Below are 26,485 nucleotides of genomic sequence, written 5' to 3' on the forward strand. Positions count from 1 at the left end.
CTGAGAGACAAGACAGGGAGATCTGTTTATGGACGAGGTGGGAGGGTACTGAGTGAGACCCATCGTACATTTAGAGGAGGACTGCTCATCACTGCAGATCTGATGGCCATGGGTGGATAGACTGTATGGAAGGGACTTCTTGGTATGAAATGGGTGGCAACTGTCAAAGTGGAGGTATTGCTGATGGTTGGTAGGTTTGACATGGGCAGAGGTATTGATGTAGTCGCCCTCGATATGGAGATCAACATTGAAGAAGGTGGCTTGTTGGATTGAGGAGGACTAGGTGAAGCAAATGGGGGCCGAGGTGTGTAAGTATTGGAGAAATATGGATAGATCAAATAGTGGAAAATGCAGGATAGACTGTAAAAATATAATGAAAAAGATAGACGCTACTCACAATCCAGTGGAGATGCTGAGTCTCAGATAGGCACGGAAACTGTTGCTTGCTGGAGTGTCCGGGGATGAGGTGCAGAGAGGGTGGGGCAAGTGGGTGCAGTCGCGAGGCTAGACAGAGGACGGGGCGGGGTGGGGGGGGGGGGGGGGAGGGTTGTGGAAAATGAGAGAGGGTGTGTTGGTGGAATGGAGGACTTGGGTAGTGCTGGAATGGGAACAGGGAAGGGGCTAGATGGGTAAGGATGATGACAAATGAAGGTTGAGGCCAGGAGGGTTATGGGAACATAGGGCATATTGCAGGGAGAGTTCCCACCTGAACAATTCAGAAAGCTGGTGTTGATGGGAAGGATCCAGATGACACAAGCAAAACAGTCATTGAAATGGAGAACATCGTGTTGGACTGCATGCTCAGCAATGGGGGATGGTCCAAGCTGTTTCTTGGCCACAGTTTGTCGGTGGCTATTCGTGTGGACAGACAGCCTGTTGGTTGTCACGCCCATGTAGAATGCAGCACAGTGGTTGCAGCTTAGCTTGTAGATCGCACTACTGGTTTCATGGGTAGTCTTGCCTTTGATGATATAAGTGATGTTTGTGACTGGTCTGGAGAAGGTGGTGGTGGTGGTGGTGGTGGTGGTGGTGGTGGTAGTATGTATGGGACAAGTCTTGCATTTAGGTCCTACTACAGGGATAGAAGGCAAGAGGCTAGGAGCAGGGGTTGTGTAGAGATGGATAAGGTTGTTGCTTAGGTTTGGTGGGTGGTGGAATGCCAATGTGGGAAGGGTGTTGGGGATAGTGCGTAGGACATTTCTCATTCAGGGCAGGATGAGAGGTATCAAGACTGTGGTGGAGAATGCAATTAAGTTGCTCCAGTCCTGGGTGGTACTGAGACTTGAGGGGAATGCTCCTCTGTGGGTGGTTGGTGGAGGTGGTGGATGACTGGAAAGATAAGGTATGGGAGATTTGTTTTTGTGCAAGGTTGGGAGGCTAATTACGGTCTGTGAAGGCCTTAGTGAGACCCTTAGTATACTTCAAGAGGGACTGCTTCACTGCAGCTGCCGCATCTGTAGTGACAAGCAGTCCCCCTCGAAATATACCAAGGGTCGTACTAGGGCTTTCACAGACCGTAATTACCCTCCCAACCTTCTACAAGATCATATCTCCTGTGCCTTATCTTTCCAGTCACCTACCACCTCCCAAAGTCCCACCATCCGGCCATAGAGGAGCATTCCTCTTGCGACTCAATACCACCCAGGGATGGAGCAACTGAATTACATCCTCAGCCAGGGTTTCAACTACCTCCCATCATACCCTGAAATGAGAAATGTCCTACCCACTATCCTTCCCACCCTCCGACCATGGTATTCTGCCACCTTTTGAGCCTATGCAGTATCCTCGTCCATCACTGCACAATTCCTTCTCCCAACCCTTTGCCCTATGGCTCATATCCCTGTAGTACACCCAGATGAGACTTGCCCCATACATATCACTTCCTATCACCTACTACACAAACATCACCTATCCCATCAAAGACAGGGCTACCTGTGAAACCATTCATGTCATCTATGTGCTAAGCTGCAACCACTGTGCTGTGTTCTGTGTGGGCATGACAACCAACGAGCTGTCTGTCTGCATAAATGCACCGATAAACTGTGGCCGAGAAACAGCTGAACCACCACGTTGCTGAGCACGTTCTCAACATGACATTCTTCATTTCAAAGACTGTTTCATAGCCTGGATCCTTCGCACCAACACCAGCTTTTCTGAACTGCACAGGTGGGAACTCTCTCTGCAAATATGTCCTACGTTCCCGTAACCCTCCTGGTCTCAACATTTGTCAGTCATTATCATCACCCATCTAACCCCTTCCCTGTTCCCATTCCAGCAATACACAGCCCTGTGTTGCACCAATGCAGCCTCAGTCTGTTTCCGCAACCCAACCTGCCTTCCGTCTAACCTCCTGACTGCACTTAGCTGCACTACCTACTCTCTACCTCGTCTCTGTATGCTTCTGCTAGCAGCAATTTGTCCCCTTCTCTCCTTTGTTATCCCTCCCCCTCGCTAATGCACCCTCCTCCTTACCCCCACCACCCGTTTGCCTCTCCCATCATGTGCTGCTGCTCGCAGTCTGGTTTCAGCTGCCAGAGACTCTGTGTGTGTGTGTGTGTGTGTGTGTGTGTGTGTGTGTGTGTGTGTGTGTGCACGCGCGTGCGCGCGCCAGATGGTCTTATTGCCTGAAAGCTCTTATTTTGTCAGTCTTTGTGTTGTGCTTATCTGTGACTCGGCATATCTGCTATATGGTAAGTAACAACTATCCTTCCCATAATAGTGTTAAAAATGTGGATAGGATGCCCACATCCTGGATTCAGATCACGAAGATGGTTCAGATCATGAAGATCACATCTCCATGATCTCAATGAAGGGTGAGGCTCTAGCAGTCCCCTACCGTGTCCACACCACATCCCTACATGTTCCCACAAGCAGTACAACACCTTCCCCTTCCTTACTATTGCTCCCTGTCTGCACCCCTTACTGCCTCCTTTACGCACACCAAATTGCTGCTGCTGTCAGGCGCAGTAGTAGTCTGCAGTCTGGTCACAGTGGCCAGAGACAGTAGTAATTTGTGTATGTGTTTGAGTTGTGCTTGTTTGAATGTGCGTGTCTTCTCTATTTTGGAAGGAGGTCTTTTGGCTAAATGCTTAAATGTTAGCAGTCTTTTCATTGTGCCTTACTACGACTGTGTCTCCCCTATATGGTAAATAGCAATCTATCCTTTTCATAATACAGCTACAAGGGAAATTAATAAAAAGAACACACAAACCTCTCTTCTTACTGTTCCCTGTCAAAGAAATTCTGAGAACATACTTTTGATCCAGCAGCTGAAGATTCCTTAACGATGCTGTGTTTGCCCATGTTTATTCCCTTGCTAAAATCCAGTCTCATATTCTGTTCCTTAAACACAGTCTCTTTAGGCATAGTGGAGCCAATCCACCTCGGGGAGGAAACCCTGACGTCAAATCCTGGTCCTCCAGGTATGGGGTTAGGTCAGTGGGCAAGTACCTCGTTATCTAGAAAAACTTTCCAAGGATCGAAAATCTAAAGTGAAGCCTTGCAACTTGGATGGAAAAACATTAAAATAATTACTGACAAATAAATACACCAAAATAGAGAATCAAATGGATTGGCAGTACTAGGACATAATTGTTTTGCCTGCGACGGGAGGGGGGCAAGGAAATGATCAATTTGGAAATTTTATCCATTTTTGATTTGAAGGTGATAGACGTAAAAGGGTAAAAGTGGGCATTTCCACTCTTGACCTCCAATTTACAGAGCTGTTTCACTTACATAAAGTACTATGCATTTTTATGTGAAAGAATTGTCACATTCACCATCAAGTTATATGGAATTGAAGTGGTTAAACACAAGAAACTCATTTATGAGTGGTGGGCTCCATGTGGTTCCCAACCTCATTTATCTGTACTGATGTTATCTGGATTACTGAAATCCTAGATAATCACATCATATTTTGCTGAAAGCAAAATCTCTAATATGTACTATAACATACAAGCATTCTTGGGCACTAACAAGAAACATTGTTTTTGGCACTTAAATTCTGGTATTTACTGTAGTCTATTCATATTTATTTAGTCAAATATGGTGACACTTTCTTTTGTTTCAAATTTGTTTGGTGTTTGAGAGCAGTACAGTCGAGTAGACATCCCGCTAACATCATTGTGCCTGGAGTTGTTTCCAGTTGATGTTCTATGTAAACCACTATGTTTTCTTTCTGTGCCATTGCCTCCAAATTAGGAACTGTACACCTCATTGTCACTAGTTCTCTGTAGTGCAAGAGATTGTAATACAAATTTTGTCATCAGTTACTATGCCGTAACCATCACCACTGTCATTCTGCGACAGGCATCTATATTACTGTCATCTAGCATGGAAGCTTGTAACTAATGATCTCTGTGCTACAAGCAGTGCTAGCAGTTGTACAGATACTGTACCATAGCGACTGCATACAGCATATTTTTGTGTTACAAAAAAGGAAAGGAAACAAATAATTAATTGGGATAAACTGGAAATCCGGACTGAAGAGGGCCGAATAAAAAAGGTCCTTGTGTAATAAGAGCATATGCACTGAATGATTATATGCCACAGCAAACCAAAACCTTTCCTACCAGAAATTAGACTACCTAGTCAACTAATTTAAAAGCCTCCAAGAAGTAATACTGTTATAGCAGGAGATGTTAATGCAAGAATGGGCTTCAAGTAAATGATTCAATTGTAGGAAGATATGGAGAACATGTTGCTAATAGTTCTGGAGAAAATCTTGTAGTATTCTGTAACCAGTACAACATGAGAATTTTGAATACACATTATTCACGTAAATTTGTTCACAGATCAGATATACTACGTGCGAAAGATCGTAATTACAATAGAGATCAGTAACTGATTACATTAATACTAAGTCAAGATAAAAAAAATGACAGTTTAAGACTGGAGAGCTACATGGGAAGCCAACTTTGGATCTGATCACTACTTAGTTTTATCAAAGATGGCATACCTGTTTTGTAGGAAACATCAACAATGGTAGAACTGACTAGCTGGCGAAATGGAGAGAAACTGGAGCAGGCACAGTACGAGCTAATTCACGTGAAGCCATTTGTCATAAAGCATTGATTTCAATGAAGATTAGAGTGTGAACTATAAATGATGGCGGAAGATAACAATTTTGAAATGGAATATGAGAATAAGAATGTAGACAAAAAGGGTCTCCCATGGTTGTCATACAGTCTTAAGAAGTTGATTTGGGAAAAAAAATTATTCAAAGAATTGTTATCAACTAAATTGCCACAAGATAGTCAAAAATTACCAAAAAATAAATCAGGAGCTAAGAAACAGAATTAAATAACAAAAGAACAAGATGCGGGAACAAAAATGCATTCAAGTTGAGAGTTTTAGCAGTTGGATCACAAACGACAGGAGTGTCGAGGACAGTTATTGGCATGAAGAAAACGAAGATAAAAAAAGGAGCAGACAGCTTAATTCCTTTAAGGCAGTAATCGGCAAACTGCGGCTTGCGAGCTGCATGCAGCTTTCGGCCCCTTGAGTGTGTGTCTTCCACAAAATAACATGAATAGTGTTAAAGCTTGTGATCAACACAAATATAAAGGATTTTTAGTTGAAATGGATAAAGAGTGCGCAGATCTGCTGCATAACAGGATACTTTGGTTTTCAATGGGAAATGTTTTGGAAACTTTTGCTTCTTTGACTGATGACCTTAGAAGTTAAGTCCCATAGTGCTCGGAGCCATTTGAACCATTTGCTTCTTTATTAACAGAAATTACAGCATTTCTGCTTGAGGAAAGTGTTCACTATCCGTATCTAACAAACAATCTATGGATCCAAAAATTTAATTTCATGGTAGACATTGTCATCTAAACTACCTTAATCATAACCTGAAGAAGATTTTTTCGATGTTAGAAGAAGTTATTTTATTTAAAAGTAAATAATCTCTTTTTGTTCTAGATTTTGAAAGAGACACTTTGACTCACATTTGAAACCTGATGTATGTTATTTCAAAGCAATGCTTTTAAATAAGAAGAAGGAAGCTTTTCCCAGCTGGTTTCAGGAATTCAGAAAGAATAAAGTGATGTTAGCTTTCTTTAAAAGAAATCCTCCAAATGCTACTGAAACAGAATTAAATTTTTCTCCCTTTAAGATTAACATTGGCAACTTTAAAATGCGATTCCTGGATTAAAAAAAAAAATCAAGCTCAAAATTTTAACTTTTTGTACTGATATAAAAATATTAGAGAAAAAGAAAGAGAACTTAGTTGACAGCACAAATGATCTTCTTTGAAAGATACAGAGAAAGAAGATATGTTGATTTCTAACATCTGGAATAATACTCTTCACATATAATCAGTAGAAAAAAAGTTTGCCATTTTCTTATTCATGTATATATATTCATGTGAATGATCATATTTCAGCATGAATGCTATCAAGAGTAAAATGAGGATTAGTCTTATTGATGAGGACCTAGAATTGCTCCTAAGATTATAGACAAACACATACCAAATTGAGTTACCCAAACTTTCCAAGGAGATTAAAGGCCACTGCTCAGATTTGTGTGTATCAGTCATTGTCATGATTTAATACTTCAGTTACCACACAGTTTAATTAATAAATAGAATTGTTATTAAGTATGATATAAATTTTTATACAATGTACCCATAGTTTAAATAACATTTAAAATTATAGTTAAAGTTTATTTAAGTAAATTTATGTAGCACTGTGTAATGACAGAATATGTGCTGACTGTTCAGAAAGGTATGTGGAGATAGATGAAACAAGTACACACAACAAGAGTTGTTAAGAGAGTTGAAAGGGGTCATCTTCGGCGAATGTACATCAATCAGTCAGATTGAGGACAGTCTTAGCAAAGGCCAACTTAGGAGAGCCCTAATTTAATTATATTATCTACATGTACTGTAGTTAAAATAAATAAATAAAAACCCTCAAAAGAAAGTCCAGTCATTGTACTGTTGATTTTTGGCTCTGTTGGCTAATGAGCTTTGCCGACCAATGCTTTAAGGAAATGGAAAAGAGCATTCTACTGATCTTCTGATTGAAGACAGAGATCCAGTACACGAAAGGGAAAGAAGGTGAGACTGTAGAAACTGTTCAAGGTATGACATTACCATATAGAAAATGAACAGTACAATAGGTAAAATGAAAAATGGCAGATCACCTGGTCCTGGAAACCTTGCTGCGGAATTATTGAAAGTTGGAGGATGCTATTTGAAATGAAAAAGCGTCATATGAACAACTTGTCAACAGATTGAAATACATCAGAGTGGAAACTGGTTTCCATTCTCAAGAAGGAGAATAGGAGACACTAACTGCTTCAGAGGTGCTAATGTCAACTGCACAATGAGCTGCTTGTTTGGCAAAACTATCTGAGAACATAAGGCAGAATGTTGGCCACTAAATTCGGGAAGACCAGAGTGGGTTCAGACAGAACATTCCTTTACAGATAACCTCTGTATTTTGCAACAGCTAATTTAGAAATTTGTAGTGTTAGAGAATGAGTTACATATTGCCTTGGTATATTTTGCAAAAGCTTAAGACACATTTCATAGAACAAAACTGTGGGAAGCTAAGAAAGATGTAGATGTAGATGACAGATTATTGTTGAAATATACAAAAACAATATGGTACAGATTAAAAGAGGGTCAAAATCATTGGAAGCTAGTAGCCACAAGAGGGCTGAGACAAGGTTGCAGTATGTCACTCATATTGTTCAATTTATAGGTAGAAATTGCTCTCTGAAGACGGAAGAACGGTTGTGGAGGAATGTGGACCATTGTTGATGATGTATAGGTATTTTCGTTGCAATGTGCTGATGATCAAGCCATTGTAGCACAAGATGAGAACAATCTTGAGTTCATGATTTCATTTTTCTGATATAAATATGATAAATGGGGATTACAGATGAGTCTGATAAAAAAACTATAAAAAACAGAATCTGTGGTAGTGAGTAGTAAAACCAGATTTGAAGTACAGATCAGTGACAGAGTTTTTATGAAACAGGTAGAAAAATTTAAATATCTTGGGGCATATGACAGCAGTGCATTGGATAAGAGATGATATGGGGTGACATTTATAATGACCCAAATGCTAACATAAGATTTAATCTACTCCATGATTAATTAATGTTATTATTTGGAAATAGCATTCCACATAAGCCAATCAGAAAAGACATTAAACAGCCTTGTAAAAAAAAAAAAAAAAAAAAAAAAAACCACTGTGGATCACTCGAGGGATTAAAGTATCTTGTGAAAGTAAAACAGAAATGTATCTGTTGGCTAGAACAAGTAGAGATCCTGTAGTAATTGCACACCAAAGAAACCACTCAAAATTACTAAGAGAAGTTATTAAAAAATTGAGGAATGTTCACATCAGAAATTAGTAATTGTACGACAGACTTAAGGCTTTATGGAATGTAGTGAAACGACCCAGGACCAGCAACCACAGAACACGGTAACATCACTAGTGAACTGGATGGAAGGGCTATGAATGATGAGTCACAGGTAGCAAATATATTTCATAACCTTTTCTTATCTATAGTAGAAAGTATAGGGATAAACAGTTCCAGAAAGAAATAACAGCAGTATCTTGAAAAAATGAGCTCTCATAAAATTCAATAATATGAATGTATCATCAACTTATGCTTCTGAAATTAAGAATACTATACATTCTCTCAAAAATAAAAGCCCATCTGGTCTTGATGGTGTGTTCAATAGAATAGTAATGAATCGTTCCCATATAATAGGCCTTGGCTTGCCTGAAATTTGTAATACATTACTAATTCAACGCATTTTTCCAGAGTGACTGAAATATGCTGTTGTCAAACCCCTATTTAAGGAAGGTGAGAGGAGACATCATTCTCCAGGATTTTTGAGAAGATTATGATAATCTCAGCAAATCAGTTAGGATTTCAGGGAGAGTTGCTCTATTGAGAATGCTATATACATGTCCACTCATCAGATTTTACAAGAATTGAATCATAAAATAATGCAAGTAGGTATTTTCTGCAACCTATCTAAGGCATTTGACTGTGTAAATCACTGTGTTCTCCCAAACAGATTGAAGTTTTGTGAGATTGATGGTATGGCCAACCAATAGATAATGTCATATCTGACAAAAAGAATGCAGGAAGTTGTACTTACTAATTCAACCAATTTATTCTGAGGACATTGTTCTGTCTGGGGAGAAATCACGTATGGGGTTCCCCAAGGCTCACTCTAATGTCTGCTATTGTTCCACATACATATAAACAATCTTCCGTCTAATGTACAACAAGTAGAACTCATTCTTAAAAGTATCATTGACTGGTTTTTTGCAGATAGCCTCACCTTCAGTTGTAAAATGACACAACATATTAGTTCTGCACAAGTAGGAGTACTACACGAATGATAAGTGTAAAAGATGGTGAGAAAACGATAAATAGGATGGAAACTTCAAAATTCTTAGGTGTACATATTGATGAGAATTTAAACTGAAAGAAAGCACATTTTGGAATGCCCAAAACAACTTCGTGCAGCCACATTTGCACTTAGAATCATTGCAAATCTTGGGGAGGGACAAATCAGTAAGTTAACATATTTTACAAATTTTCATTCAGTAATGTCATATGGAATAATGTTCTTTAGGAAGTAAAGTCTTCATTGCTGAAAACATGATCTAAGATTAATATATGATGTTCCCCACATGATTACGATTTATGGTGCAAAATGATTCATGGAACATGAAACTAACCAACTATTACGGAATTGGAAAGAAATCATTAAAGAGGTACAGGCATTTGTGGAGAATGTCAGATCATAAATGACCAAAGTAAATTTTTGAATGGAAACCATGTATCAGATGTAAGTGCAGCAGATCATGATGTTCTTGGAAAGACCACATCAGTGAAATAATGGAGCATTGTGACACACATAAGGAGAATGCTCTTGAGTGGAGAGGCTTGGCAGAAGATAATGGGAATGCAACAAAATGCTTTTATTGATTGATCTTTGTGTTTCATTGGTTAGTTAATTAGTTATATGTATCATAGATTATTTGAACAATTTTTTTATTGAAATGATGTAGAATGAGTCCGTTTACAGTTTGTGTAAACATGATAATATTCAAATTAATGAACATATTTTAGTCTTTCTCTTGCAGCTATAATAAAAACTAGTTTTTCAATAGAAAAGAGAGAGAAAGAAAAAGAAAACAGCTACCAATTTCTAAATAAAAATTTGGCTACCGAATAGGGTTTGTGCAGGAGAAATGATTTAAGGGTGCATTTAAAACTTACTTTTCTACGTATCAGACATTTTATGTTATTGGGCAAATGATCAAAAATTTTTGTTGTTGGATATTGAATTTCTTTCTGAGTCATTGACAACTTCAGTAATTTGTAATAAAGGTCATTCATTTCTCCTCTAGTGTTGTAGGTACAAATGTCACTATGCTTTTCAAATAGGGATGGATTACTTGTGACATATTTCATTAGTGAACATATGTACTGCAATGGTGAGTCAAAACACTTCCTTAAGGTGTACGTACAGAATGACTGCAGGTGAACACAACAAAGTATCAGATTGCCTACTTTTGTGCAATCAAAATATCCATAAGACATTATTGAGTGGAAATAAGCAAAATATGCCAGGAGATTGGATTCATTTATTTCAAAGACTATAAATTGTATGTAGAGCAAAAGTAGCTGCAATTAATTGTTGAGCAGTTCAATAATATCCCTCTTCCAATTCAAGTTGTCATTGGTATGTACAACCTGAAATTTGCATTCTACTCTGTTTACTGTCTCCTGTTCATGTGCTACATCAATTGTGGGTATGTCTCTATTTGTTGTACGGAACCGAATATAGTGCTTTTATCAAAATTAAGGGAGAGTCCATGGTTAGAGAAACTCTTAATAATTCTTTAAAAAAGATCATTAAAAAAAACTCCTCTGTTGCTTTTGACACTCTCTCACTCTAAAATATTCCCCTTGCTCGTGACCTTGCAACTGCTGAACTCTACCTGACCAATGTCCTAATATTCTGAACCCACCAACTCATTCCTGTGTACAGCTGATCAACTATTTCCTTAATACTAACATGAAAATAAAAGTGTGGAAGTGGAGCAGACACGGACAGGGGATTTCCCTGGCAATTGATTAATTGAGATAAGTGGCTTTGACAAAGGATACATTATTATTAAGCACAATCTGTGAAAAAGTATCTTGAAAATGCAAAGCTGGTTAAATGTTCACGTGCTACTTCGTGATCATTTACGTAAAGAGGAGGAGGACAATGAAACTACCACTAGGCAGTAAATGGTTGGATGTCCATGACTCTTCACAGAACATGGGTTTGGAGGCTCGCCTGCTGTGTAAAGTAAGATAGATTGTGATCTGTGGCATCTCTGCTGAAAGAGCACAATGCTGGTGCGTGCACAAGTGTTTTGGAGCACACAGTTTATCGTACATTGTTGAAAATGGAGCTCCACAGCAGATCGCCCATAACAAGGGCAGGTCGCCAATCAGGACACACTGATTTTGCCCAAATTGCGTGTGTAGGAGGAGGTGGGTTTCCACATCACGTGCCTTAAATATTTCACCTGAGTGGGCCCTAAGAAAGGAGAAAATGCTCTCGAAAGTTTTTCCGATAGCACTATATACCTTATTAAGCACCCTGTTCGTCATTAACGCCATAGCGTAATGGTCAAGCGCATTGCTTGTGAAACAGGTGACCCGAGGTCAATCCCAGATACTTCATGATGATATTTTCTGTTTTTTCCCATGTTTATTTTACTTTGTTTCTTCCGATTGTTCAACTATTTACTGTAGAAATTAAACACATTCAAGTAGTATATTTATATAATTAGGTGAAAGTGTTAATGAAAGTAAAGTTTACAATGATTCTTGTGATTACATGCACTACTTTTTATTTATTATCACAGTAGAAGGTTTGCAATTTTTATGGTTACATCGATCATAGAAACATGTGAAACATGTATGTTTCCCACCAGGCACATTTTATGAAGGCATTGTTTGAGCAGTTACATTTCAAGTTTTGAAACAACGGTTTGTCCACTATCACTTTGGATGCAAATTAAGCGTACTGGATCATAGGGGTGAACACAGGAGCACTGAATTACTGCTGCATGATCAAATGTATTTTAATTCCATCTTCTCTTGATGATATTTCTTGTAGTTGTCGGAGCAATTCAGGGGCACTTTAAAGTCTTCTAATTAGAATTTTGACTTGGCAATAGAAATATAAATCACACGGTTGAACCAGTGTCAGAGCAATTCAGGGGCAGTTTGTAGTCTTTTAATTAGAATTCTGACTTGGCAATAGAAATATAAATTACACGGTTGAACCAGCGGTGTACATTTTGGTGGAATGACCTTCATGGTACACATTGCCTCGCCTAGCTCATTCGTAAATGCCTCATCATACAATGTTAAATCTGTTTGGCCACTTCAAGAACCCACCAATAGAAGAAATTTATTGTCTGCGACGTATGGCTTCAATGTTGTTTCCAAGAATGTTGCATAAAGCTCTTCTGTTAGTTTCCCTGACATGGAACATATAATGACAACATTTTCGTAATCATCTTCTAAGTTTTTGACATTGGCGGCAACCCAAAGACCAAATTTATTCGCAGGCTCTTGCAAACATAAAAACATGAGGGGTAGAAGTTTCCCTGAAGCATTTAAACTGTACTGTACTGTGTATAAAGTGGGTGGTCTTCGATAGATTGAGCTTCTTCACCATAACAGTCTTTGCACCTTTGACATCCAGAGACCTGTTGTACGTTGACTCATACTGGCAGCTGGTCTGGTCGGTGTTAATTATGTAGTCGATGTTGAAATGTGGCATTAAATGTCTCATCTGCATACGAAACTTCTCTGCTGCTGCCACTGTTTCGTCCAAAGTTGCGACACCATTTTTGCTGATGAATTTCATTATTTTTTGCTGCCTTATTGAATATTTTTCTTGAAGGATTTTGCCCAAGTATTAGAAGCATGGAACGTTAATGTCTGTTAGCGTCATATACGTAATAAGAAAAATATTTTATTTTTTAACCGTTTTGTATGTCATTTACGATATAATTGTTTTATGTTTGATTCGAAAGCTTGAATGTATTTAAATTCTACGGTAAATAGTTAAACAATCTGAAGAAACGAAGTAAAATAACAATGAGAAAAAAAACAGAAAAAAGTTAGGAAGAACCTGGGATTGATTTCAGGTCGTCTGTTTGGTAAGCAGTGCGCTTGACCATTACACTATGGCTTTAGCCATGAACAGTGTGCTGAATAAGGTGCTATTGGAAAAACTTCAGAGAGCATTTTTCTCCTTTCCTAAGGCCCGCTCACGTGAAATATTTAAGGCACGTGATGTGGAGACCCAAGTCTTTCTACACACACAGTTTGGGCGAAATCGGCATGTACCGATTGGTGACCTCCCCTTGTAGGTGTTCATATGTTGACCCAACATCGTCAGTTAAAATTCCAGTGGGCATGGGACCACCAGGATTTGACCATCGATCAGTGGAAACGTGTTGGCTCTTCGGTTGAATCGCACCTTCACTACTCTATATCGATGGTCATCTCCACAAATGCCATCATTGAGGAGAATGGCAGCTCAAAATGTGCAGTGTGCCATGGATGCAGACTGGGCAGTATTATGCTGTGGAAGACATTCTCCTGCACTTGCATGGAACCTGTGTTAGTAACCAAAGACATACTGACAGTGGCGAACCACCTGCATCTCTTCATGCTTGATGTCCTGCCATATGGCAGTGTCATCTTTTTGGCTGTATAAGTGTCCATATCTTGGAGCCAGAACTGTGCTACAGTGATTTGAACTCGTATTGATGTCTGTGGTGACCAAATTTGCCTGATGTAAATCCTGTGGAACCCATCTTGGACACTATCGGGCACCATCTCCATGTATGCATATCAGTGGCTCATTACTTAAGCGATTTGCTTGACCTGTGTGTAGACATCTAATGCCACATACCCTACACAAACCTACCAACAAACTGTCTGATCCCTGATACACAGTATCAGTTATGTCTTCCATTCCAAAGATGGACAAACAAGCTATTCAGGAGGTGCCACATACCTCCACAAACCTACCAACACACGGTCGGATCCCTGATACACAGAATCAGTGATGTATTCCATTCCAAAGATGCAGATACAAGCTGTTAAGGAGGTGGTCATAATGTTTTGGCTCATCAGTGTATATCAGGTAAATATCAGACATTGAATGTAATAGGAATACAAAATGAAAACTAGTGTTAATACTTTCATTAGGGTGATGATGAGGGTCACCATCAGACTGACATAAGGAAACTTAAAAAATTAATCAAATGTAGTCTACAATTTGTCTGTTACGATACAGAAAAATGAATACTGAGAAAAATTATAACTGTTTTGTGAATGTGCTGTAATCTGTGAAAAGAGCCTGTGCTATTATTATCATAATGTATAATGTGCTTTGAATGTGTCCCAGAGGAAGCGTGCTCTTAGGTAGCATCTACGAAAGTAGTAAGTTCAGCAATTTAAGCTACTGTAAAATATCAGGAAAAGTAACAAAATGAAGTAACCCCGAAATCCACTGTTAGGACCAGTAGAGGAAGGAATGAGCCAAGGAAGAATTGTGTAAGTTTTGTATTTGTAATATTGTGTTGGAAATGGCTTCAGGAATGTGATGTGGGGTGGATATTTCAGTCTCTTCAACTTGTGTGATAAAGCTGTTGCTATTGGTCAATTTTGTGGAGTAAGAAAATCTTGTAACTAAATTGACACAACCTTGTTGATCCTTAAAGCAGGCACTGAAATGTTTGCATTTTATTTGTTTATTTCTTATGGTGGCTGGTTTCCTATTCTTATAACACTATAACTTCACTTCATATTAAATACACTGCCTGACAAAGTAGGTGAAGCTCCAGAAGATACAGTTGGATGTCAAAGTAGCTTCGTACATGTATCTACCATCAGCAGGTATGTAAATCATTAGAACTGCATTATCTGTAATGGGTATAACACCCAGTAGAGTGCATTAATGTTGTTCGTGTTTAATATTGTTTACCGTCCTTGTAGAGTATGGGCTGTGAACAGTGTTAATGTTGGCCACTGTGTAGGACACAGAGATGCCGCATACTAGTTTGAGACAGCATTATCAGCACCTGACAGAGATCGAAAGGAGCCTCTTAGTGGGTGTCCATGTGGTTGTATGGTCAAATTGTGCAGTATCCAGATCTATGGAACATTCTGAAATGACATTGGCTTAATGTTGGTCTGGGTGGGAATGTTGTCGAGGTTCTGGTCAGCCATGTCTGATCACCACCAGGATCAAGGTATTGTGCACAAATCACATCACATCGCATCATAACTCCTTCACATCTGCCCCTGCCATCTGAGAACATGCAATGGACTCTCAGCAACATTCTGTGTTGGCCTATACCATTGAGACCAACAGCAACCAGACAAAGGAATTATCCATCCCATGTGTACGTTACTGCAAATATCACAACTCAAATGGCTGCATTTTAAGTGATGGATGACCAGGATTTCTGATGAATACTGTTGCATTGTGTTTAGTAGTAAAACTTGGTTCTGCACTACCCCAGATAACAACCGTCAGTGAGCATGGCAGCCACCTGCTCAGAGTTTCCATTCTTCCAATGTTTTGGAAAGGCTCAGTGCTTTTACTCCTGGTATCATTGTGTGTGAGGAGGCATTGGGTATAACTTCGGGTCATGGTTGGTAGTAAGAGAGAGAACTGTGACAACACAACAGTACATCATGGACAGCCTGCACCCTCATGTGTTAGCTTTCATCCGAAAGTATAGTTTCTGCTTTTTGTACCAAACAATCCATATCTGGCATTCTAGTTAATTAGCACATTCGAAAATTTTGATTTGTACTTCTGCAGCAGAAATGAGTTTCTTTTTAATAACTGTTGCATTTACATCTGCAATGCAGACAACACCACTGTCATAACCACTATCACTATCACTAATTTCAATTGCTGCACTGTCATCTTTTTCCTTAATGTGGGACTTTCCTATATCTTCTGCAGACACACTTTCAACCGTGACAACACTATCACCCATATACAAAAAATATTGCACTGGATGTTCCAACTGCTTTTTTACCTATCGTGAATTAAGGAGAGATTTCCACAGTTAGCAGTTTCATTATACATATCTAGTAGGTTAGACCCTTTTCCATGAGCTGTTTGGAAGGATTAAGCTTTTCAGAAGCAGTTGCAGTTGGTAGACTCTTTAACCTGTATCCGTGCCTTTGCTATATAATGCAGAGCAGCTAGAATTGATACTTTGATGGGGACTGGAAATGATGCAGCCTTCTTTAAACTCAAAACCATCTGCACAATCATTTTTATGTAACGTCTTCAAAATATGAATAATGTATAAATTCAAATGCTACAACTTGCTTTTGCTATTTGATCACAAGAATTCTAGCTGCATATTGTGTTAGTTTGCTTTTTTTAGGATGTGCAGGACAGCAATCTACAAATAGGAGAATTTTCCTGTTGGGGGCTCTGATTTTTGCATCAAGGCTGCAACATGTTCGGTTTTTAATTGTCAGTAACAAACAGCATAACTTTTCAGACTCGTCAACATTGGTACCTAATTTTCCTGTGGTGTAACCTCTACTGTGTTTTCCTCAGTTTCAATTTTTGCCATTCAAGCCAGGTGTCTTTATTTTGAAGGCTAAGGAACAAAGGACTAGGGTCATTGATGTTAAAGCTGTCCTTTGGTGCATAGTACTGTGTAATTTTTAACCTTTCACTCTGCCATTCACTAACAGTTACTACTTTTTCACCATTTTCTTCACCTCATACAGTTTTGTACACTACATCGTGCTGCTTCTTAAGTCTCAGTCCACTCATTAGACATGGACATATCCTTAATGTCCCACAAATTGACCTCTTCAGTACCTCTTCATGTAGTAATATGTCGTTCAGTGGGATGTTGTAAGCCCTTGCTGTCTGAAACCGTTTCTTTGTAATGTCTTCCAGATATGAATATTTTTCATTTTCATCTTTGGGCCACCTGTGTTTGCATTTTACAAAATCTAGTCTTTGTTTCTAACATTTTCATTCAGCTTGGTTAAACAAGTTTTGTGCCTTAGGCAGGTGACAGAAAACTTAGGTCAGCTATGCAGGGACTTTGAGAAGGAAGATCAGATAATTATAGTTGGGGGAGCAGGGAACAGCCTGGCTATGAATAAAAGATACAGTATTAGGAGTGACCTGGATAAAATAGGAGCAGAAACTGGGCACACAAACATAGGGTTTGTGGAGGTCTTTCAGCACCATGATCAGCCCTGGGTAAACACTGCTGTAAGGCATGTTAACACTGAGCAGAACAGGATGCTCCAGACACTGGCAAATCTTGCATAAGTGTTGTTCCAGTTAATGCTATTGGTAGGTGGGGATACACAACACATGGCCTGCACCTGAATAGGAAGCGGAAAAATAAGTTAGCTTCTCTATTAGCAGAAACTGTAAGGGGGCCACTATCACACAAGGGGTGACCCCTGTGGTTAATGGGTCCAGGCAGACAGGTTTTTTAGGCTAAAGCCAAAATCCAGACAAACAACAATCAAGATAAATAGAATAAAAGAAACTTCATGTACAGTAAATAGGGGCAAAGCTAAGGTCAGTATCAACTTACGTCATTAAAATATCAGGAGAATAAAAAATTTAGTAACTGATCTATTAGTTTGTTTAGATGATCTCAAAAATAAGAATGAGATTCATATACTCTGTCTGTCTGAACACCATATAACTGTGGGGATGGATAGTGTCAGTATAAATGGATATAATTTGGCATCTTACACTTGCAGATCTAGGATGGATAAAGGAGGAGTTGCCATTTTCATAAAACAAGGGTATATATACATAACTGTAGAAGTAAGCAAAATTTGTGTTGATCAGCACTTTGATGTTTGTTGATGTGAACTTCAGCTAGATAATGTAGTATTGATATTAGCAACAGCGTACAGGTCCCCATTAAGAGACTGGGAGTTATTAATAAAAAGTTTGACATCCTATTATGCTGTCTATCAGACAAAAAAGACGTTATTAATCTGTGGTGATTTCATTGTAAACTTTCTAAGTAATTCTGCTAGAAAAAATGAACTAGAAGTGATATTAACAATGTATAACTTAGAATCAGTGGTCAATTTCCCTACACATATAGCTCAAAACAGTAGCACTCTAATACATAATGCATTTGTACAGAAAGAGAATGTAAAACAAACACATGCTTTCCCTGTGGTAAATGAATTGTCAGACCATGATACACAACTGATTAACTTACAAAATCTAACAGGGTGTACAGTTCAGAAACCAATAAGTAAAAGTGTAAGGTTGCTCAACCCAGTGTCTATAGAGCACTTCAGAGAAAGTTTAAGAAATGTTAATTGGTTGGATGTATATAATGAGCCAAATGCGTATGATGGATGCAACATATTTCTTGATAAATTTATATCCCTTTTTGAGCATTGTTTCCCAAAGAAAGTTACTAAATGTAACACCACACACTTTTCAAAGAAACCTTAGATTACTACAGGTATTAAAGTGTCTTAAGAAAGAAAAAGAAAACTGTATGGGACAGCAAGTATTAGTAAAGATCCAGATGTGGTTTTACAATATAAAAATTATTGTAACACACTGAGAAAAGTTCTAAAGAAATCAAGAAATATGTATTTTAGAGAAGAAATTAACAACTCCAACAGTAAAATCAAATCAATATGGAATGTTGTTAGAAGGGAGACAGGAAAAGTGACCACTGGTGTAGGTAGTATTACTATTAAAGAGAATGAGACCATTCCAACCAACAGTACACAAGTAGCTAAAGTATTTAACAACCATTTCTTAAGTGTAGAAGAAAAAAGGGTGAGAATAGTTCAAAAGAAAAAGCCAGGCAGCACATAGAAGAGTCAGTTTTGAAAAATTTTAGTCAGATTTTCACCTAACAACCTCTTGAGAAATAAGTAAAATTATGAAATATTTGAAAAATAAATGTTCTGTTGGAGTAGATGACCTCTCTAATAAGATATTAAAACAATGTGGAGCAGTTACAGCTGATGTTCTGAGTCACATATGTAATGCATCACTAACTCAAGATATTTTCCCAGCCTGTCTGCGAAAATACATGTTAAAATATGCCATTGTCAGGCCTCTCTACAAAAAGGGGGACACCAGAGATGTCAATAATTATCGGACAGTATCCTAGCTTACAGCATTTTCAAAAATCTTCGAGAAAGTAATGTACTACAGTGGTTAGCCATCTTAACAGTAATGGGATACTTAGTAAATCGCAGTTCGGATTTCAAAAATGCTGTTCCATTGAGACAGCAATATACAGTTTCCACAGTCTGTAAATAGTAAAATGTCACCAGTAGGAATTTTCTGCGACTTGTCCAAAGCATTTGATTGTGTGGACCATGACATTGTTACAGAAATTACATACAATTCTGTGGTATAAATGGAATAGCATACAAGTGATTTAAATCATATGTACAGAACAAGAAACAAAAAGTTTCTTTATATGGTTAAAGTGATTTAAATAAGTTTGCCACTTCATCTAACTGGGGTGAAATTACATTAGGTGTTCCACAGGGTTCAATCATGGGTCCCCTTCTGTTCTTGATATATGTGAACGACCTCCCTTCTTATCTGAAACAAGAAGCTGAACTTATACTGTTTGCTAATGATACAAGCATCATTATTAATCCAGTAAAAGAAACTCCAATTGAGAACGATACAAATAAGGTCTTTCGAAAAGTCATTAATAGGTTTTCTGCCAATGGGCTTCCTTTAAACTTTAAAAAAACACAGTACATCCAATTTTCTGCTGCAAAAAGTGCAGTTCCTTCAATAAATATCACACATCAACAGAAGTCAATAGACAGGGTAGAGCATACTAAGTATTTAGGTGTACATACAGATGAGAATCTTAAATGGAAAATTCATATTTTGGATCTTCTAAAGTGACTAGGTTCAGCAACTTTTGCAATCAGAATAACTGCCAATTTTGAGGATTAGAAATAAGTAAGCTAACATACTTTGCATACTTTCTCTCTCTGATGTCATACGGAATAATATTTTGCAGTAACTCAACACTTAGACAAAAAGTATTCACTGCTCCAAGAGAAAGTGGTTAGAATAATGTTTGGGGTTCATAGTCGCACATCTTGAAGGCATCTTTTTAAAAGATTGGGAATTCTTACAACAGCCTCACAGTACATTTAATCACTAATGAAATTTGTTCTCAACAACATGGACCAGTTTAAAACAACTGTGACATTCATGATTATAATACCAGGAAAAAGAAAAACTTACACTATCCTTCACTCAATCTATCTTTGGCACAGAAAGGGGTAAAAATGTGCTGCTATAAAAAAATTTGACAAATTACCAGATGAAATAAAATGCCTAACAGACAGCAGTAATAGCTTCAAAAATAAATTGAAATCATATCTCCTTGACAACTCATTCTGTACCATAGATGAATTCTTGAATAGGAATAAATAACTCTATGAATATAGTGTCTACATGTTGTGCCATTTAAGAGAATGCGATAAATAATAGAAATATTAATCTATTAAAAAATTTTGTTTCATATATGCATTTCTTGTGCACTTGACACATTCCACTTCATAACGGCTACAGTATCATGCGATTGATCAATGGAACATGCAACAAACTAACTAACTTACTAACTAACATCTGCACAGACAAATTATAGCAAAGTTTGGTCAAGTTTGCCAAAATTTGGGGGCACAAATCACATCTACAGTGACAAATTATTGACTGTGGGCCATGAACAACTGCAAATCTGGCACAGAACATTTGTGACTCGCATGTATGATAAATTTAATGTTTCTTGGCTTTTTGTGCTCAGTGAATCAGAAAATTTTAGTGGTTGCTATGCTTTCAGTGTTATGAGTGTTCTTTGCTGAATTTATTGGAATATGTAGAACCGCAAAAGTTTGTGGAAACGAAGGGTTGAAGAAGTACAGAAGCCAATATAAGAAGGCAACTTCTTATAATTCCTTAATAGAGAAAATGGGAGCTGTAGATCCTGTGCCAAACAGGGAGCATACTTTTATAAAATATCGTTGCAGACTGTGTAACACAGAGAGTTCAGCAATCTAATGAGATCAGTTCAATGTGAGGTACTTTACTTGTAATCATGAAATCGTCTTCAGAACTGTGTATACAATTTTGCAGATGATGACATTAATCTCAAGTATATTCTTAAAAATGGGTAATAAATCAATAATAATGAGTGTTGTGTGTAATTGTATTTTCCGTAGTGCGTGCTTTGACATTACTGTCAAAAATTTTAAATCTTAATAACTTCTTGTTGTTGCCAGAAACTGTAATGTTGCTGACAGCTGCTCATTGAAACTGCTGACAGCTGCTCATTGAAACTGCTTTTCTCAAACAGGTATTACCCATCCAGAGTGCCAAACTATGGAGTCAGAAGTGTTGGGTTCAGTCACCTCCATCAATCCTGGTATTTTTATCTGTTATTTATCACTTCTTTCACCTCTGATTACTACACATTTGGGAATCAATATTAAACTGTAGGTCTCTCTATAACTGGCTTGATAAGTCAGTTGAAAGGTCAGAAGAATACAATGGCTTACCATCTCCAACTGAGTTGTGCCTAGTAAGCAATGTGGTATTCAGACCAATGTTTGGGCTGATGATAGCTTTCCTTCATAATTATATATCCATCCATAAACAATTTCTCATTTTTAGGCTCAGAGTATAACTCTTGAAGTAAATCAATATGACCAAAGGCGCGCCCACACACACACACACACACACACACACACACACACACACACACACACACACACACACACACTTTGGTTCTATACTTTTGGTGTATGAAATCTGTAAGTATTAATGTGTATGTGATAGGTTCAGCACTTGGAGTAAGTTCTTCATTTGGAAAAGAAAGCAGGCATTTAGTGATAGAATATGAGTATGCAAGACAGCTAAGTTGTACTGGGAACTATCAGTGTATGAAAAAGACCTGTACTGGTGTTGTGCACAGTTTATACTTATCTCCATTTAGCTGTTGGTGGCCTGGGCAGTGTTTCTTGGCCACTAGGAGGTCCAGTTGAAGTGTTTTGGGGGATTGAAGATCCACACAAAGTGTCAAGGGCTGTGAGAGATCCATGCTGAACAGTGAGTTGCTGTTCTTCAACTAAATAAGTTGTAATTGATTGATCAGTGTTATGATAGAGAAAAATTGACCAGCAAAGATGCATAATACTGCAAAATATTGCTTGAATTAATACTTTCTGTTCTCTCAGCTGCTTCAGATACTGGTACTGCAAGGAGCTCGTCCAGGTCGTCTCCATCTTCTACATGAAAACTGTCGTTGATGTTAGAGTATGACCCTTCACATTGTTGGCACAGTTTCAGGTGGACCATTCCTGCTCACCTACACCCACACATCTTGGTGTATTGTTGAGCTGCAGCATCAGTTGGATGTATGCATTGTAGGCCAATGTCACATATTCTTTAAACCTTGGCTAGTTGAGTGTTGCGGAGTGCAGCATACCATCATAAAAAGCTATCAGTAATTTCTCACCAGCAGCTGATACTTCCTTTGGATGGGCTGAAGGATCAGTGAATGTAGCAATTTAAAATTCAAAAGTGGGATGTTTTTGAGAGGGACATGAGAAATTTAACCTTCACGTGGTTGAGTAATGTGGGCATAGTCACAACCACTTATTGTGTAGAGGAAGCGCATGTACTTGGCAACAATCTTCTCCACACCACTTCCCGGATATCAGAAGAACTGGGAGACATATCTGCCTGGCTTGGAGAAATATACATTGTGGAAGTTTGAAGATCAATAATTATGGCAAGAAGGTCAATATCTTTCCCCGTAGTTGTTAATTCTTGTGAGCCAAAGCCAAGGATTGTACCAAAGCCAAGGATTGTACCATACGCATTACGAGAGTGATTCCACTTTAACCACATTTTGTCATCTGCATGGTCATCAGCATGGCAATTAGTCCATCCTTGTTTTTTGCATTAGATACTTGTTGGTGTCATGCTAAATTGTATCTCCACGAACTGCCGTTTTGTTGACCTCCTAAAGTGATCCAGGGAATTGATAGTCTTCCATCTGTCTGAATCCTCATCGAACAAAAATGCTACATTTTGATTGTACTTACTTCATACGTAATTGATATATGAGTCATAAATTTGCCGGATACTGTACTATATGGATCCAGAGCAGTGGGTGTGGCATTTGACAAAAAATGGGTTGGCTCCCATTATCACATTGAAAACCATGGCTCCTGAGAGGCTTCTTCAGCTTATATCTTGCAAATTTAAGACAGATTGCCAAGGTTGGTAGGTGTAGGCAAGCAGGACTGTTGTGCATGAAACTGTGCCAGCAATTTGAAGGGTTGTGCTTCAATATTAAGGACTATTTTGATATAGAATACGGCAATCACTTGGATGAGTCATTTGCGTACCATTGTCTGAAGTAGCTGAGATGGCAGAAGGTATTAATTCATGTAATATTTTGTAGCATTATGCACCTATACCATTCAATTTTTCTCTGTCATAGTATTAATCATTCAATTACAATTTATTCAGTTGGAGAACAGCAACCCTGTTCAGCCTGGACCTTTCTGATAATTTGCCTAGGTCTTCCATTGCCCAAAACCCTTCACCTGGATCTGCTAGTATCCAATAAACATTGTCTGGACCACCAGCAAGCAAGCAGAGATGAGTAAAAAAACTGTGCAGTTGACATCAGTACAAGTATTTGTTCATACATTGATAGTTCACTGTACAACTTACAATTTTCGTATCCATATTCTGTCATTAAATGCCATCTTTCTTTTCCAGATGGAGAACCTACTCGAAATGATGACTCAGTCGTGTGCTCGATATTCACTTGTTTCATGACACATGTATATTACTACAAACAGATTTCATAGTCACCTTTCTATTCAGTATTATGTACCTAATACATAGTAAATATAATTTGTCTACATTTTTATCCAATGCTCTTTCCCACCAATTAATTCAAAAAAACTCTTTTCAAGGAAAATACACCTGAAAGTATAATACTGATGAGAGATAGGCAGGTGGGAGGGCTCAAGAGGTATTTTTCATCATTTTTGCTTTGTTCCGTCCTTACAAGAAAACTGAATATTACAGACATCTCTTGTAGGTAATTTAATGCACTTTCAGGTGGTATAATTGTTTTCATTGCTGGTGTGTACACTACTGGCCATTAAAATTGCTACACCAAGAAGAAATGCAGATGATCAGTGGGTATTCATTGGACAAATATTTTATACTAGAACTGACATGTGATTACATTTTCATGCAATTTTGGTGCATAGATCCTGAGAAATCAGTACCCAGAACAACCACCTTTGGCCATAATAACGGCCTTGATACGCCTGGGATGGCGCGTACAGGTACAGCTGCCCATGCAGCTTCAACACGATACCACAGTTCGTCAAGAGTAGTGACTGGCGCATTGTGACGAGCCAGGTGCTTGGCCACCATTGACCAGACGTTTTCAATTGGTGAGAGATCTGGAGAATGTGCTGGCCAGGGCAGCAGTCGAACATTTTCTGTATCCAGAAAGGCCCGTACAGGACCTGCAACATGTGGTCGTGCATTATCCTGCTGAAATTTAGGGTTTCGCAGGGATCGAATGCATGGTAGAGCCACGGGTCGTAACACATCTGAAATGTAATTTCCACTGTCAAAGTGCCGTCAATGCGAACAAGTGGTGACCGAGACGTGTAACCAATGGAACCCCATACCATCACGCTGGGTGATACGCCAGTATGGCGATGACGAATACACGCACCCAATGTGCATTCACCGCGATGTCACCAAACACGGATGCGACCATCATGATGCTGTAAACAGAACCTGGATTCATTTGAAAAAATGACGTTTTGCCATTCGTGCACCCAGGTTCGTCGTTGAGTACACCATCGCAGGTGCTCCTGTCTGTGATGCAGCATCAAGGGTAACCGCAGTTATGGTCTCTGAGCTGATAGCTCATGCTGCTGCAAATGTCGCCGAACTGTTTGTGCAGGTGGTTGTTGTCTTGCAAACGTCCCAATCTGTTGACCCAGGGATCGAGACGTGGCTGCACGATCTGTTACTGCCTTGCGGATCAGATGCCTGTCATCTCGACTGCTAGTGATATGAGGCCGTTGCGATCCAGCACGGCATTCCGTATTATCCTCCTGAACCCACCGATTCCATATTCTGCTAACAGTCATTGGATCTCGTCCAATGCGAGCAGCAGTGCCGCGATACGGTAAACCGTAATCGTGATAAGCTACAATCCGACCCTTATCAAAGTCGGAAACATGATGGTACACATTTCTCCTCCTCACACAAGGCATCACGACGACGTTTCACCAGGCAACGCCGGTCAACTGCTGTTTGTGTATGAGAAATCGGTTGGAAACTTTCCTCATGTCAGCACATTGTAGGTGTCGCCACCGGTGCCAACGTTGTGTGAATGCTCTTAAAACCTAATCATTTGCATGTCACAGCATCTTCTTCCTGTCGGTTAAATTTTGCATCTGTAGCATGTCATCTATGTGGTGTAGCAATTTTAATGGCCAGTAGTGTATATTTTCCGAGTTGTGTTGGGTGGAATGGGCATTTTTTATGTTTCTGTAGATGGGCCCAAAAGTCGCTGTTTTTCAGTGTGCTTTGGCACCAATTATGCGTGTGAGAAAATCAACCTAATTAGTGTATTTTGTGGGAAATTTTGTCTACTTTAATTTTGTACAGAGTAGTCAACTTCGAAAAGTGCATACTTTCCGAGATAACAAGTGAAAAACTGAAAAAGTGCAAAAATTTTGAGTAAACATTAAATTCCAATTCAGCACCCCAAAAATCATACAGAACTGTTCAGAAAAAACTTCTGCGATTTTGTTACGAAAATGGCTGTTTTTGACACCAGTTGACTGTACTGTGCTCTGCCAGAAAATTAAGAATATTGTTCAGTGCCTTAAAAGTAAAAACTCTCACATACTTGATAGTATCTTTTCTAAATTACTGAAATCCTGTTTCCATATATGCAATGTACTCAGTCTCATAGGCAGTACAACACTATCATAGGATATATTTCAAAGCAGGCTGAAATACTTTAGTCAGGCTCCATTATACAAAAGGTAGCAAGACATATATAATTACCAACCAGTCTCGCATCATATCTCCTTCTCGAAGATAGTAGAAAACATCATATATACAAGATCTATAATACACCTTTCCTAAAATACAATATGTTGAGTCGATTGTATAAATATCACTGACTGGAGATCAAATTTGCTCTCAGTTTAGAAAATGAATCCAGTTCATGAAATTGCTGTTGTATAACACTAAATTGTGACCAACTGAATGAGATCAAATGTTGATCTGAGTTATCACAAGACACACTTGGTAATGCTGCTACAT

The 26,485-nt window shown here is 38.6% G+C and overlaps 1 protein-coding gene across 2 annotated transcripts in view; it reads left to right on the forward strand.

The window, feature by feature from the left end:
• The window catches only part of LOC126481171 (ataxin-3-like), a 164,510-nt gene that overhangs the window by 93,999 nt on the left and 44,026 nt on the right, over positions 1-26,485 (forward strand). The window contains exon 4 of one of the 2 annotated variants that reach the window (XM_050104739.1): positions 21,453-21,521. The exons of the other annotated variant lie outside the window; for it this stretch is intronic. Coding sequence (XP_049960696.1) covers positions 21,453-21,521 — 69 coding nt within the window. The remainder of the gene's footprint in view (positions 1-21,452; positions 21,522-26,485) is intronic. 2 annotated transcript variants of the gene reach the window in all.

The sequence above is a fragment of the Schistocerca serialis genome, chromosome 5 (assembly GCF_023864345.2).
Source record: "Schistocerca serialis cubense isolate TAMUIC-IGC-003099 chromosome 5, iqSchSeri2.2, whole genome shotgun sequence".
Taxonomy (NCBI): domain Eukaryota; kingdom Metazoa; phylum Arthropoda; class Insecta; order Orthoptera; family Acrididae; genus Schistocerca; species Schistocerca serialis.